This window comes from Artibeus jamaicensis, unplaced genomic scaffold (assembly GCF_021234435.1).
Source record: "Artibeus jamaicensis isolate MK-2021 breed Jamaican fruit bat unplaced genomic scaffold, CSHL_Jam_final contig_1044, whole genome shotgun sequence".
Lineage (NCBI taxonomy): Eukaryota > Metazoa > Chordata > Mammalia > Chiroptera > Phyllostomidae > Artibeus > Artibeus jamaicensis.
Window position 1 is genome coordinate 769356 of NW_026521208.1, and position 15779 is coordinate 785134.

Here is a 15779-nt window from a genome sequence, read left to right on the forward strand (position 1 = left end):
GACAGGACAGGAAGTCCCCAGTCATTCACGCCACAGTGGAGGTACAGGGCACCAAAAACAATGACGAGATCTTGAGAGCTGAGGCCATTTTTGAGATGTCAACTTTTCTATCACTTCACCTCCCAATTCTGCTTCTCAAAGATTACGGCCATGCACCAGTGGCCAACACTAGCAACGCGCTCGTCTACAGAGACAGGTCCTGGTGGGCTCGTTAGCGATCGTGTCGTCGGTTAATACGATACAACAAAGGAAGCTCAACGCACCACGGTGGCTGCAAACTTCAGAAACTGTGGGGAAGTGACAGGTGTGTAACAAATAACTAGCAATCTGAGAAGTATGCCTGAGCAAGCCACACTGCTAAATGAGGTCTTTTAGTGACTTCCCACAACCTCTGGCAAACAGTTCACACTTCACAGTGCAGAACTCGAGGCTCCTCGCAGCTGGCATGCAGCCCAGTTCCGAGCCGTGTCTCCCGCACTTCTCCATTCTGCTGTAGGTCCTGCAACGGGTCCTGAACCCCTCCCTCTCTCTGGTGGCCCCTCTGGCTTGAATCACCTTGCCATCATCTCCCAGAGCACATAAAGATTCTGCTACAGTGTAAGCTCAAGAGAATGCATGTTCCACAAAACTAAATGGTACTATTTGTCCATCTGGCTGCTGTATTCCTGGAGAGGTGCCTCGCATACAGCAAGTGCTCAATAAACGTTTGTCCAATAGATCGAGTGAATAAAAGGTGGGTGCCTCTGTGGAGCCTTTCCTTACCACGCCTGCGACCAAATTACACAGTCTCTCATCTTCTGCAGCGGTGTTGGAACCCTGCTTTATATTTAAGTTTTACAAATGCCTGCTTCACTGAACATGCGCTGGAGAGCAGAGATCCTACCTCACTGTGTTTTCTAAATCCTCAACTGCCTGGTGGCGCAGCGGGGAGGGGGCAGACGCACTGGCACTACTGTTGACTACACAAATGGACAGAACACCTTCCACACCTCAGAGGAAGTGTTCCAGAAAGCAACAGCGCCAGACAGTGCAGAGAACCAGAAAAAAATGCAAACGTGGCTGAACAATAGTGAGCACGCATCTCACACACTACATTAACCAAGTAACAAATTTTAGGTAGTGAGTACAGATGGAGTAGAAGCAGGAGCATGAGTAGGACATTGCGATGACAGGCAGAAAGGAAAAACCGTCCACTGTCTTGAAAAGATGTTACCAACTTATTTTTCCAAGTGAAATGCACCAATCAACCTTATAAAACTTTACTTAATAAGAAGTCTGCTCTAAGCACTACATTATCGGAAAATCTCTGCAATATTTATCATTGGAAATGAGTATCATTAGAAATCTTTTCAGAAGCAGTGAAATTAATAAGCAGGCAACCTAAGAACAGTGAAAGTTAAAGATTTTAAGTGCTTAAAAAATCAAACCCAGTTTCCCATTATAATTACAACACTGAAAATATATGAAAATTCCACTCTAAAAACTTGCCAAGCTTTGTACTGCCTCTATTGAGATTTTTCTCATATTCTGATGCTCAAAAAGCAAAACTGCTGAATTTAATTCTTAGTCAATTTAATTAAGAGTTACGGAGGTTTTTCATAGGTCCAGTAAAATGAACACACTGAGGCTTCTCCTCCACCTTTTCCTGCTCAGTGTATGAAGGACTGAAGCTGCACACAGACAGGGTCCACTCCACCAGCGGTGGATGTTCCCCCCTCGCCCACTCAAAGGTTACGAGTTTAGTGGCACAAACTGCTGCTGACAGTGTGCTCATTCCTCACTTACTGGGTGGAGCAGGTAGATGAGAGACTCCTCCTGGATGATGACGACGGGCAAAGGGGTGATGCGCGTGGCCTGGAACAAGGTGCTCACGGACGCCATGATCTGGTCGAAACGCCCGGCAAGTCCTCCCAAGGTCACGATCACGTCCACCTGCGCAATGCAGAGTACAACAGGGAGTCACACATGGACAGGGTTTGACACAGCAGAACTGCATCGAACACCTACGGAGGGCTTTTCATTTTACGTTTTTATGGGATAAGCCAGGAAGAAACGGTAGACATCATTTCTGTTGTTTGGATGAAAAATAAAGTTACCATATTTTGCCATGTATAATGAGCACTTTTTTTGCCCAAAATTTTGAGGGAAAAATAAGGATGCGCATCACACACGGGTATAATGATTACATACCAGGGGTGTGGTAATCCCGTGTATACTGTGCACAAAAAGGTGGCTGTGCGTTATACACAGCAAATTGCGGTAACGTGTTCAAGGTTACATACAGTTGGTAAGTGGCAGAGTCAGATTTCAAGAGCAACTCTTTCAGTACACATTTTACGTTTTTCCCACCTGCCTGTTCACCTGGCAAACCGAGGACTCTCCCTTTAACACTCTGTTCTGGGTCCCTCCCACTTGGGAGCGTCCTGATGTCACCACTGGTGCCTCTCCTGTGCACGGCCAGAGCCCCCCTGGGGCACAGCTTTCGTGACACCCAGGTGGCCACACTGAGCCCGTTCACAGGTGCGTCGCCCACTAGGACACACGTACCATGAGGACCTGTGCTCTCAGCTGAACCTAGTCAGTTGCCCAAACTCTCTGTACCTCATGTTCATGTTCACAGGTAAATACTGGGTCACAGTGGACAATTAATAGGGTTGTTGAGGGGATTAAATGAAGTTATTGCATGAGTTCATAAGTATAAAACATTTAGTGCATGTTCTATAACACTGTGATTGTTTTTAAAAGTTAGCTACTCTCCCATTACCTTTATTGTTTGGGATATTATTGCATTTACATTACTATTAATGTTTTGGTTGTTACAGGTAGGTTCGTATGCTACTTTGTTCACTTAACACTTTAAAGAGGGCAGTTCCTATGACTATAGCATAATGAACCTGTGTCCCTGTTGCTGGAAATACTTTCCAGAATATTTATATGCAGAATCACTGGGTACGCAGGGTCACGGGGAAGCTGAAGGGGTGAGTGACAGTCTCCTCCTGCACACGGTCCTGTGTGCGGCACCGCGTGGAGGGTACTGCGGCCGGGCCCTGCCTCCTGGCCCGGCCCCGCTGGCCCTGCCACCAGGCAGCCTCGCCTCGCCACGCCAGGTCTCATCAGAGAGCCGAGGAACAGGAAGGACTGAGGAGCTTAATGGAAATGTCCTCAGGAAATCTCCTGTCTGACCAAAGCAAAAAGTAAAGTAACAATCACTCTATCTGGAATAAAAGAGAAACTGCTTAAAAACAGGAGTATTTAGTTTTTAGGTTTTAAAATAGCTCATTAAAAAAGCTTAGCTGATGTCTCCTGCATAAAGACGGTGTGATTTTGGAAGAAGAACACTGTCCACGCACCGATGCAGCCTGTCCGGCTCCCGGAGAACCGGGCGTGATGGACGCTCCGGGCAAAGGCAGTGCCTGCGCTGCCCGGCCCCAGCCCTGGTCCTCCGCACAGTGCCCCGCCTCGCAAGACACGCCCGCGCCTGTGTTTGATGAATGGCTAAGTGAAAACACTGTGTGAACAGACTAGGAAAGGAAGAGACTGACTGCCATTCGACGGGAATACAGAAATCAGAATGGGGCTCCATAAACCACAAGAAGTGAAATACACAGGAGCCTTGAAAAGTTTTAATGAGTTTCCTATTTTTGGTCTTTTCAGAGAGTATGGAGAATGGGTTTTTTTTCTCCTTTTTGGATTAGATCCTTCATGTCAAAGCTTAGAGTATTTTAAGACAGGCACCCCACACATCTCTAAGACTTAATACTATCTTTGGAGATCTTTCTGGAACTCTTAAGAATTAGCTCAGGGGCGAGCAAAGGCCACGCACCCTAGCAGCCACGTATTATTCTGGATATGCATTGCCCTGAAGACTTGGGCACCAGTTACTCTTTGGAGGAAAGGGGGAACGTGCAAGCGGCTGGCTCAGACTTGCCAAAGAGACAGCTTTTGTTGGGGGAATGAAGGCAGTTGTGTCCAGGAGGCACTTATTAATAATAAAGGCACTGCCAACCGGTGGCAAAAGCCCAGAAGTCATACAGAACCTCAGAAATAAAGAGAGTTTGCTTTGACCCAAAGAGAAAGACATTAAAAGAAATTACACATGAACTATGATGTGGAGAAAGCTCTCGGGCTCCAGTAAAAAGCACGCAACCCTAAAATCACCCTGGAAGCAAGGCCTGATGCTAAAGTGGTTGATGCACTAGGCAGATTCTAGAATCCCTGTTTTAGGTGCTCAGTTTTTCATCACCACACTCTGAGCTGTGAGCAAGCGCATAACCTTCAGGCTGAAATTTAATCCCCCCCTTCTACACTGGGTATCATGATGAATAAGCAGGGTCTGCAAAGCGGCCGGTGAATTTCTCAGAACAGAGCAGCAGCAAGATTGCTTCTCATCACTATTCATTTTCCCTACAGGAAGTATTTAGCAAGACTGATTAAAAACATTAGGGGAGCCATGGATGCAAGCTGCGGGTGGGTGGCGGAGCAGGCAGCCCGGGGCCTGCTGTGAGGAGGACACGGGATCATCGCAGCGACAGGAGGAGGACACGGACACCACCCTGTGCATCGCGTGGGCTTTTTCCATGTCTAGATTTGTGTCCTTAGGACAGTGATGTTGCGGGCCAGGGGCCTTCTCCATGTGGGTCCAAAGCCTGAGCGCTCACCTCTAACATCACCCAGTGCCCTGCAGACGCTTACAGCTCAGCGTTTTCCTGATGCTTCCGCATCCCACACACAGGCTGCGGGCGGCCCAGGAGACCAGGCACCAGCCTGGCACAGGCTCCCCGTCTCGCCCCCCAGGGACTAACCAATGGAGTCCTTTCACCACGTTGGCTGTGCACCCCACCACGGGCCCTGGCTCTCTCCCCCTGCTCCCTGGGTGCTCCTCCCACCTGGGCCCAGCAGGGCACCACCCGTCTCTCTCCCTGGCCCCTGTGAGACAGACCCTTTCCTTTCCCGCCTCGGTGGCGCTGCTCCGTGTCTGCCCGTGCCCGCATCACGCACACCATCCACAGCCCTCGAGTTAAGTGACCTAGTTACTACCAGCACATCGCAGCCACTCGTTGCTGTAACAACTGACATACTCCCATGTCCTCCTTTGAGAGCAGGCCTGCGGGCTGCAGACGCCAGCTGCGGTGTTCGTGGCACACCGACAACACGCCTGTGCCGAGCTTCCCGAGCGTATAAAAACTCGGCAAAACCGAATAAAGAACCGCCGAGCAGGAAGCTAATTACCAGGCTGAGTTAACATCATCTAATTCCAACAGAAGGGTACTTGCCTGCTTGGCAAGAGTTCCAATAGTGAGCGGCATCTGAGAATAACTTACGTCACCTTTGTTACTACCCCAGTAATATTTATGGATCACTTACCATGTGTTACATTCTATTCTACATATACAGTCAGGATAGACAAAAACGAAGACAAAAATGCCAACCTTCCTAAAGTTGACATTCAAATGGAGAAAAATACACAACTGATCAAAATAAAACACAATCACATTAGTTAGAATGTGAAAAGGTAATAAGTGGAAGAGAGAATAAGAGAGTAGGAAGAGAAAATAAAAAACAGCCCAGGTGCAGTGGGGGCGTGCAGGAACAGCAGAGGGCCATCGGGACACTTCCCCTCTCCCCGAGCCCACTGCAGAAAAAGCGGTGGGGGAAGAAGCGGAACAGACGGAGCACGGCACTGCCCTGTCCGCAGGGGAAGCCCAGCTTCTGCTGGAGTCGGGGGCAGCCCACGGCGGATTTCAGTGAGGGAGGCTCGGGGAGGGAATTCAGGGACCGCGGGCCATGAACTTCAGAGGGCGCTCACAGGCAGGTCTGTGTGTCGCCGAGTGGGCCCACCCTTCTCTGAAGATCAAAGGCTGGTCACAGAGGCCAAGTGACATTTTCTGTGGCTTGTGACGCACTGAGGATCCAAGGTTTGTGGTTCAGAAAAGGGCTGTTCCAATCCCAGCAGCCCCGTGAGTGAGACCTGGTGAACAACGTGAACGTGCGCACTCGGCCCTCAAAGCCCCCAGCACGTGGTCATCGTGCTGGACCGCAGCCCACGGAATCCAAGGAATGAGTGCTAATGGTTTCTACACCCGCTCCGCAGGCGAGTCGTGGCACTGTCCCTGCACCTTTCTGCTGTTGTTACCAAAGGGGGGGATGGGGGCCACTGTGGGCCTTTCACACGTGTCGCCACACGGGATTGATGACATGCAGGCCTGACCGTGGAGTGGCACACGTGCCCTCTGACAGCCACGGGACCCCGAGCCAGCTACACGGCCTCCCTGGGCCTCTGACCATCTCTAAAGGTGGGGCGTCCACCCAACGCATCAACGCATTTCCAAGGCTCTTTCATTTCGAATGGACCGTGTACAGTTCTCTGGTTCCCGCCCTGACACCTCACGTAGCAACTGTGTCTATTTGTTTGGAAAACAAATGGACAGCTTGGCTCTGTGTCATTTCTCCTAACAGAACAGCGACGAGACTGGCCGGGGGACACGGAACCCCAAAAGGAGGAGCACCTCCCTTTCTGAACCGCAGCAGTGCAAGCCGGTCCGTGAACAAATGCGGTGCTTCGGTGCCGGCGCCCTCAGGGAGGACGTGCACACAGCACGGACGAAGCCACAGGGGCCACGCCGGCGGCAGCTGTTAATTACATTTACTTTGCCTGCGTCGAATTCTGGAGACACACAAACGGACCGTTTCTCCGTGGTTCTCCCCGGGAGACGGTGTGGCCACACCATTTGACACACACACTGAGTTACTCGGGAATGAAGTGGGGACGCTGGGCATGACGCCACCGAGAGCACAGGTGTGAACTGGGACCGCCCCAGGTAAACTACGGCACACGGGTCGCCCTTCCGTGTGGTAATTACGACTAACCTTCACACAGCCAACCTGACAAAACCGCACACGGGAGTCTCAAAAACTTGGGACATTATTCCTAACAAGCTCCACCCTGCGTTACAGTTAGGCGTGAAGAGAATGATGAAATTCTTCAGTCCAGTTGTCTGATGCTCCCACTGGAAGACAGAAGACCCAACGTAGGAGACAAGGGAAGAGCTGAATCAAGACAGAGCAACAACACACTGACAAAAATCAGCAGTATCAAAAGGTCTTAATAAGCCTATAAAATAATTCCTGTGATGGACGGGAATGAGACACCGGAGAAATCACAGGCCTTGGATTTTATGGTATGGAAACATATCGTACTGAGAAACACGGAATAAAACCTCGGCTTGCAGAACCACCCCACAGGGATCCCACTTACATCTCCACCAGGCCCAGTGAGGCGCCGTGGAAAGCCGGCCTGTTGGGGTGAGGAATAAATAATGCCTCTTGCACCGGCACGATAATGAGGCTTCTGCTCACAGAGGAGACGTCCAGAAAACCCAGAGTTTCTCTCAGATAATGCTTCCTCCCCCTCCCTGCTCCGCCGTCACTCAGGCAAGATCCTGTCTCCAGGACGACCCCATGGGCCCCCGCCTGGACTTGTATAACCAAGGAACCTCGCACGGAATTCTGAGAACAGGCTTTCCACATCTCACGTCCGATCATGCCCATGTTCAGCTTGAAATCAGCACTGGCTTTACAGAACCCACGAGACGAAGTCCAGAGTCCCCCAACACTGACCCCATTTACATTCCAGACATGCCTTCGTCCTCAGGACACACCCCAGGGTGGCGGCCCTCGGTACCCGGGCCATCCCTGTCCCTGTCCCTCGTCACAGTGGAGTGACGACGGTATTTTCCAAAGGATGCCTGACTCCACCCCCTGAAGAAGGATGAACCTGTGTGAACAAAGCGAGTCATCCAAGTTTGTCAAATTATACGTTATGTTATTAAGAAATGCTAGCGAGGACGTGGAGCACAGGGAACCCTGGTGCACTGTTGGCGGGAATGCAGACTGGGGCAGCCACTGTGGAGAGCAGCATGAAGTTTCCTTGAAGAACTAAAAATGAAACTGCCTTTTGACCCAGCAATTATGCTTCTGGGACTATATACCCTAAGAATCCTGAGTGACCAATTCAAAAGAATATAAGCAGCCTTATGTTCAGAGCAGCGCTATTTACCATAGCCAAGTGCTGGAAACAGCCTAAGTGACCATCAGTAAATGAGTGGATCAAAAAATCTAGAGAATAGCCCAGGCTGGTGTGGCTCAGTGGATTGAGTGCTGGCCTGCGAACCAAAGGGTTGCCAGTTCGATTCCCAGTCGGGGCCCATGCTTGGGTTGTGGGCCAGGTCCCCAGTAGGGGGGTGCGAGAGGCAACTGCACATTGATGCTTCTCTCCCTCCTCTGTCTAAAAATAAATAAAATCTTTAAAAAAAATTGGAGAATAAAGACTCTCCACATGTGGCCCCAAACTGCCCCCTGAACCCGATGATCACTGGGACTGCTTCTCCTTAGAACCCTCAGTGCGTCCTGAGTTTTTCTTTGTCTCGACCCTCAGGTTCAACCTCAGTACCCTGGTCATGGACAAGGATCGAGTTCACTCCCAGGATAATGAAATGCTTCTGAGATGCACGACCATCACCCTGGGCGAGTCTGAATTTCCGGTTAAACATTTCCATCCTGGCTGCAACAAGGGCGCTGCCTTTGCTCCCAGGTCTGTCCCAACGGCTCTGTTTCTGGGACTCACTGGACCACCGGTCCTCAGACCACGTCAGTGGGACCCCCGGAGCGGGGCGTCTCCCCCATGTAAACAGAACAGCAGCGTGATATATATAAAAATGTGGAAATGCGTTATTTTCCCTGCCCGTGTAAATACAGTGAGCGACGGCAAGAGCACATTTGCATGTATTTGCATCTCTCTCTCGGGAAGTGGGTAGGAGGGAGAGCTGCAGAGAATAAATAAAACACACATGCACAGTTTCTCTTCTTTTTCCTGTACAAGATTTTACTCTACTATTGCTAATGAAAATTATTTGAAGAGAAAAAATCAGAAATATGTTTATCAGTAAAATTACAGAAAACCATGGCAACGTCATAAATCTACTGCAGGTGACTGTGGTCTCCGAGTTACACTGTCAGGACACAAAGATATTTCTATGGAAAAGCAATTCAGAGGTGCTCCCTCTGCGTCACGGGGCTCATAAAGAACGGAAAGACGTATCACTTGTAGTCTGGAGCACCCAAACACCTAGTGTGGCCTCTCCAACGCAGTTGGTGTTTACTGAGATAAAAAAATCGAAGTATGATTTATGTCATATGCAGAACCAATTAGAGTTTACGAAAGTATCACAATTAGTATTATATGAATGTTGCCCACAGAAGCTAAATGACTGCTTGGTAAATAAATGAAAAAATTCACATCTGCACTTCTTGACCATCCTGTTTAAAAATACAGCGGATATTTTGAAGTCTGGCTAAAAATTCCTTCACACAGGTGACGCTGCAGTAAAGGGGAACAGTTACCGCACTCAGGTTTGCAGCACTGAACACGCGTCCTCCCGTCCATCCCGTGGGACCCGGGTGATGGATGCGGTACCAGAACACAGATGCAGCCTCTCCCTGAGTCATCCCCACCCCTGAGCGGGTGGGAAAGACACAGGCGATTTTGCAGATCCTCTTGGAAGCAGGTTGACTTTGGTGCGAGGTGCGCTGTTGCAGGAGACCAGGGCTTCTGCACGTGCGACCTCTTCTTAACGCACTCACCCAGCTCACGTGGTCACGACTGCTCTTCACCCGGCAGTGTTTTCAGCGTGGCTTTGCCGCAGTGATAAAACCAGTCCCCTCTGCGCATTCTTGCCCCAAGCAATAATGAAACTCCTGGGTTCCAAGTGAGGATGTGTTAGATTCAGTTCTCTGTAGTGCATGGATGGCATTATATTCCCAGAATTTAGTCCTATGAAACTCATTTTTTGTGGACCAGTTTATAACAAGTGGCCAGCAAACTTGGGTTTTGCAGTCTGGACCAATACAAATGGTTTATGTTAATGACCCCTTTCCACCTTCTGGGAGAAGAGAGAGCATTCTGCTTGCAAACTTTGCACTTGGTCATTAACATTCTGGTTTCTAGATATGCACTGGACCGTTTTATAATGCCAGGCAAGAATGTTCAAACTGCCACTGCAGTGATGTTAATTACTTAAAGCTTTTTTTTTTTTTTTGCCATGTAGTAAGTTTGCTTCGGCTACTACATGTGTATAAAATCGCTGATCACCTCATTATCCTCAGGTTCGCCTTAAAATTATAAACAAATGTATTCCATATTCATGAGCATCACAATAAATTGAGTGCAATCTGGGGTAAAAACACTTGTTCAATAATAATTTTCTCTTTATGAAATAATTTCCTTTATTTCTATGGATGCTTTAAAAACATCTTTAGGGTCAATTTTATAGGCATCTAAAATCTCTAATAGAAATGGATGAGGAAACAGAATTAAAGTGTAATCCATCTACTTTGAATTCAGGTGGGCGCATTTCTAATGTGGTTTGAAATACCGTGATCCCGCTGTCCAGACGGAATTACGTCCATCCACGCACATGGAGAGGAAGGTGCATAGCACCTCCCGGAGAAAAGCTGCCGCCATCTGATTTTCACTCTCTGCGTCTTTATTTTGGTGCCCCACCTACTGTTCTGGACCAGCACTCTGACCTTGGAATGTTGAGTGGAAGTTCCACCGGGAAAACAGGGGTCATGGAAGCAGAAAGACATCATCTACCTCCAGCCATTAAGACAAGAAAAGGATGGAAAATGAATACCACAGGGTTCCGTCTTCTCTGGTTTAAATGGAACTCTGAGATACCTACCACACACAAAATGTCTTTCTATGTATAAATTTTTCTTCTGATTTCTGCATATAGATTTTTCTTCCCATGAATACTTAATTAAATACCACTGAAAATACACTGGTCTAATACGCACACCCTCGTGATAAACGGTGACATCATTTCAGCTCTGCAGTCATGGCTTCAAAACTACAAGCGAGTCATCTCTCCAAAATACAGATACTGCTATCATGGTGGACATCCATAAATATGGACGTAGGGACTGCCATAAGTAAGATGTCTCGCTGAAGGATACTCAAAAAGAAAATAAATTTATAATCTACTAGGCATTTTCAGCTTGCTCTATTCTGTGTGTATTACTCTTACAAAAGGCCTCAAGATGCACTTCCCTCCTCCATCTGCAATTTCCGTGTCTTCACAAGGCAGGAACTCAAAATGAAAAGCCCTTTTCACGTAAGGTCGGCCTTCCCCTGCAGAGGACCGCTGTCCCGCCCGCAGCTGAAGTTCTCCGCATTGATAAGAAATTTCATCTGGCAAGTGAGTCATCTGACCGAGTCCCCTGTGGAGCAGATAACCTCCGCCAGTCCCAGGACTCACACAAGCGTGGCGGGGACAGGGATGGAGGGGCAGCCACAGCCTCCAAGGCAGGAAGCTCTTTGTGTTTGCAGCAACGTTGCCCAGAGTCACTTGGAAGCACTGGGCTTATCTATGTTCTTGTGCAGCCCTCCAAAAAGACTGCTAGTCTCTGAGGGGGAAAAACAGACGTGGATTCCTCTTTTGAAGGCAGCTCCAAAGTGATCTAGGAAATGCCTGCCAGTTCACGCAGGGCCCAGGGAACTGGTTTCTGCTCTTTGCTTCTTCGTCTGACACTTGGTTTGCACAACACCCTCTTCAGAGCGTGAATGTATAGGTAACAGAGGGCCTCATCAGTACAAGCTGCAGCTTCATTATCTAAAAAATCGCACTGTTCTCTTTTCCCAAATGAGAAATTAAAGGGTGACACAGAGAAGGGATCCATACACACAACCTGTGACAAGAAGTTGCGTCTGCTCCGAAGAGGCACAGGACAGCGCCTGTAGTTGGAAACGGCGCTGTCCTCACCTGCACACTGTCTCCGCCCGGAGGCTGGGGGCCACCTGGGGCCAGGGGCTCAGTCTCCTCATCACAGCCTAATGGCATCGCAGAAGAGGGATGATGTGAGAGTGTCAAACCGACTGGAAAAACTGCCCCCCCAGCCCCCCGGAGCTTCCAGAGAGCATCTCAGGGAAGGAAGCCTGCCGCTGGGGCTCCGCAGTGCACTTCCTGCTGACCTTGGAGAAAGGCACCCTCCCTGGGCCGAGGCACACGCCGCCTGTCTCGGGAGTGCAGAAGGGGAGCACGTCTCCTTTTTCTGTCCACGGAGGCAAAGTGCAAACAGTGCTGAGTGGGCTGTGCACCTCACCTCCCCACTGGACACTATCCCTAAACATACAGATAATACCACTCTCATCGGCTCCCTAAGACAAGGGAGAGTTGGAAGGCTCTGCTAGCAGTCACTTCAACACGCAAGCAGTGCTCCGTTTAATCCGACCTTCTAATATTGAGAGAGTTCTTCTAGAATGAAAATATGTCCAAAAGAAAAAAATGGTATGGTGAATCCATGAACTGGAGCTATAAAGTAGAACTAACTAGTGTTAGAAATGTATAAAGACACTGATTGTAAAACCACATTATTCCATGAAATTTATTGTAAGATCAGAAGATCACAATATTTTATATATTTTTATCTTATCCTATATTTCAAAAAATAGAATATATTATATAAATATACTATATAAAATGTGCTACAGATCATAAGAACTATAAGGTGTACCGGGGTGTCCAACCTTTTGGTGTCTCTTGGACACACTGGAAGAAGAGGAGTGGTCTTGGAACACACGGTACGTACACTGTAGCATGTCATCACAAAACATCTCATCATGTTTTAAGTAAATTTACGATTTCATGTTGGGCCACATTCACAGCCATTCTGGGCCACATGTGGCCCGGGAGCCACAGGTTGGATACCCATGGAAAAATGTATGATTATTAATGCCACTCCAACAACTGTTACATTTTCACTAAGGATTTTCTATGTGGCAGGCGCTGAAGCAGGTACATTAACTAATGACTCGCCGCTACACAGAGACTGTTATTCTGACCTGCCCACGAGAAGACTGAAGCTACAGGAACTTAAACCGCTTCCTGCCGTCGCGCAGCTAGACAGAGGGCCAGGCCCATCACTCGTACTTGAGCACCGAACCTCTAACTACAATGCTTTGGGGGCTGAAGCCCTTAGTAATAAACACTCATTATTACAACTGGCATGGACAACAAGGAGGCCAAAGCATCTGGACACATGTCACAGGAAAATTGCTATGACATCCAGAATGCTACTAAGACCCCTTCAAAGAGTCTACGTGCCAGGTGAGCTTTGCCATGATGTCCTTCAAAATTTGCACTGATGTTATTGGAAATACATTTATTGATTGAGCAAATAGTTACAGAATAAATAACTCAGAGACTATAAAAAATTTCAAGCTAATGCACGTCTAAGACAAAGGATATGAACTCTAGTTGGAGAATAAAGGGAGCCAACCGAACACCAACCGGACAGCCCAGTGCAAAGGGTGCAGGTCTGGACCGAACCAGCAGGGGTGGGACTGGAGAGGAGGAAGCGGTCCAGAGATGCTGCAGCGCTGAAGGGCAACGGTACCCGTTGTTAAGGGAGCGCAGAGGAAGTGGGAGGGCACCGCTGGGGCTCTGCCAGACAGATGGATGGTAGAACAACACAGAAAATAAAGAACCAAGGAACGAGATTCTGTGAAGAAAGATGGTGAATTTTGTTTCAGACAGTGAAATGAAGCTCCTCTGGCTTTTCAGTGAGAGGTAGATCCATGGCTTTGGAGCTTCAGGTCAGAGGTATAAATCAGGGAGCTAATGGCATGGACTGTTACTGCAGCCCAGCGAAGATAAAGGCAGTGGTGACAGAGAACCAGCGCAGGAGCCGGGGAGAAAACAGGTGCTGATGGAGGCCACAGGAGGCTGAGAGGTAAGGCGGGCACGCAGGAGTGAACGGGGCTGCTCCTTCACACTCAGCACCGAGGGAGGTACGTTCCGTCTTTGGTCCAGCCCGCTGTGCTCTGCTCTCTCAGGAAACTGAGAAGGCTGACCTACCTGGCTCGCTACCACGGTCCAAACACCGTCGAGTCTCAACTGCCTTCAGCTGCCTTTCTGTTTGCCTACGTGCCAAGAAGTCCTTGCCTTTGCCTTTTTATCCTATATTATTATCAGTCATGTCACAAAAGATTATCCCATTCTACAGTTACGACATTTGAAACAGTGGACATTATTTTTCACTTATTCCAAGTAAAGTACACTTTACTTTGGAGATGTAGGTAAACACGCTTCACCTCCTCAGATGACTATAAAAAGTATTCCAACCGAGCACTGAAGAGGCCACCTCCATGCAGACAAGTAGGAGGGCGAAGACACGGAGACGTGGTGAGGCGTGACGAGGCAGCGGAGCAGGTGGTCCCACATTCACACGTGGTGGATAAAGATCAGGAGGGACACCTCAGGAGCAGGGGGCCCCAGCCCCAGGAGATAAATCCCCACAACCTCTGACTGTAAAAACCAGTGGGGCTTGGGGCGGCAGAAGAAACTGCTGGATTAGCAGGAGACTCCACTCAAAGGGCCCACGCGGACTTGGAACTCACGCAGACCTGCCCCTCCGGGATTCAGCACGAGGACAAGAGCTGCAAGGGCAGCAGGCGCAAGAGGCCAGTGCCAGGAGAACCCCCAGAAGCCAGGCAGCAGCGCTGTCCCTCTCCAAGCCCCGCCCCCCACAGAGAGCCACCGCGCTGTAAAGCAGATGGCCCCCCACCCCCTGGCAGTTACCTAAGGCCCCACCCCACAATATTCACAGGTGCCTGTTCTACAACAGGCCACGCTACTAAGACGGGGAGTCAAAGCAGCTCCACCTAATACACAGAAACACACACAGGGGGGGCTGCCAAATTGTGGAGACAGGGAAATATGGCCCAAATCAAAGAAGAGAACAAAACCCCAGAAAAATAACTAAACAAAACAGAGACAGCCAACCTATCAGAGGCAGAGTTCAAAACACTGGGGATCAGGATGCTCAAAGAACTCACTGAGTACAGCAACAGGGTAAGAAAGTCCCAGGAAGAAATGAGGGATGCGTGAAGCGAAAGAAAGAAAAATCTACAGGGAACCAACAGTGGAGCAGATGAAGCTGGTATTCAAATCAACGAGTTGGAACATAAGGAAGAAATAAGCATCCAACCGGAACAGCAAGAAGAAAGAATTCAGAAAAATGAGGCTAGTATTAGGTGCCTGCGGGCATCTCCCAACGTACCAATGTTTGAATCGTAGGGGTGCCCTAAGGGGATGAAGATGAGCAAGAAACTGAAACTTCTTTGACAAAACAATGAAAGAAAACTTCCCTAATTTGGCAAAGGAAATAGACATATTTTAGGGTCTTATAATCTAGATTTATTTCTGCTTCATCCTAAAAAATGTACACCGTACATCTTAAAAAACTTGGAGAAACAGCTTTTGATGTCCTCACTGAACCGCAGCGCACAGACCTCAGGTGTGTGTCACAGTGTCAGAAAACGGTGAGGCAGCAGGAAGGCACAGCATCGCGAAGGCACGCGGCTCAGAGGCTTCCTACGGAGGGGTCAAAACTGGGGGCGAGCGGGCTTAAAATGAACACATGAATAAATACATAAGTTCAGGAAAAATGTTTTTAAATAATGTGTGCTGGAGAGTAAACTCCCTTAGGATGAGACAGGTCCTAATCCAAATTGTGTAAATTTCTAATGTGTTACACTGTAGAGTCATTTAACATATGAAATGCTACTTTAATTCAATTTACTTATTGTACTGAATACTGTAAAGAATGTGCTAGTAAGATCAGATTTTACTGTAAAATACAGATGTTTTGATTACAGTCCCTATTTATAACATTAAGGGAAAAGCGGAAATGCCCGGCGATCAGCTCAGATTTAGCGCCTG

The 15779-nt window shown here is 48.5% G+C and overlaps 1 protein-coding gene across 2 annotated transcripts in view; it reads right to left on the reverse strand.

Moving 5' to 3' along the window:
- Window positions 1-15779, reverse strand: part of TPK1 (thiamin pyrophosphokinase 1) — a 264873-nt gene that overhangs the window by 124475 nt on the left and 124619 nt on the right. For both annotated transcript variants that reach the window (XM_053663182.1, XM_053663183.1), the window contains one exon: window positions 1786-1932. In XM_053663182.1, coding sequence (XP_053519157.1) covers window positions 1786-1932 — 147 coding nt within the window. The remainder of the gene's footprint in view (window positions 1-1785; window positions 1933-15779) is intronic.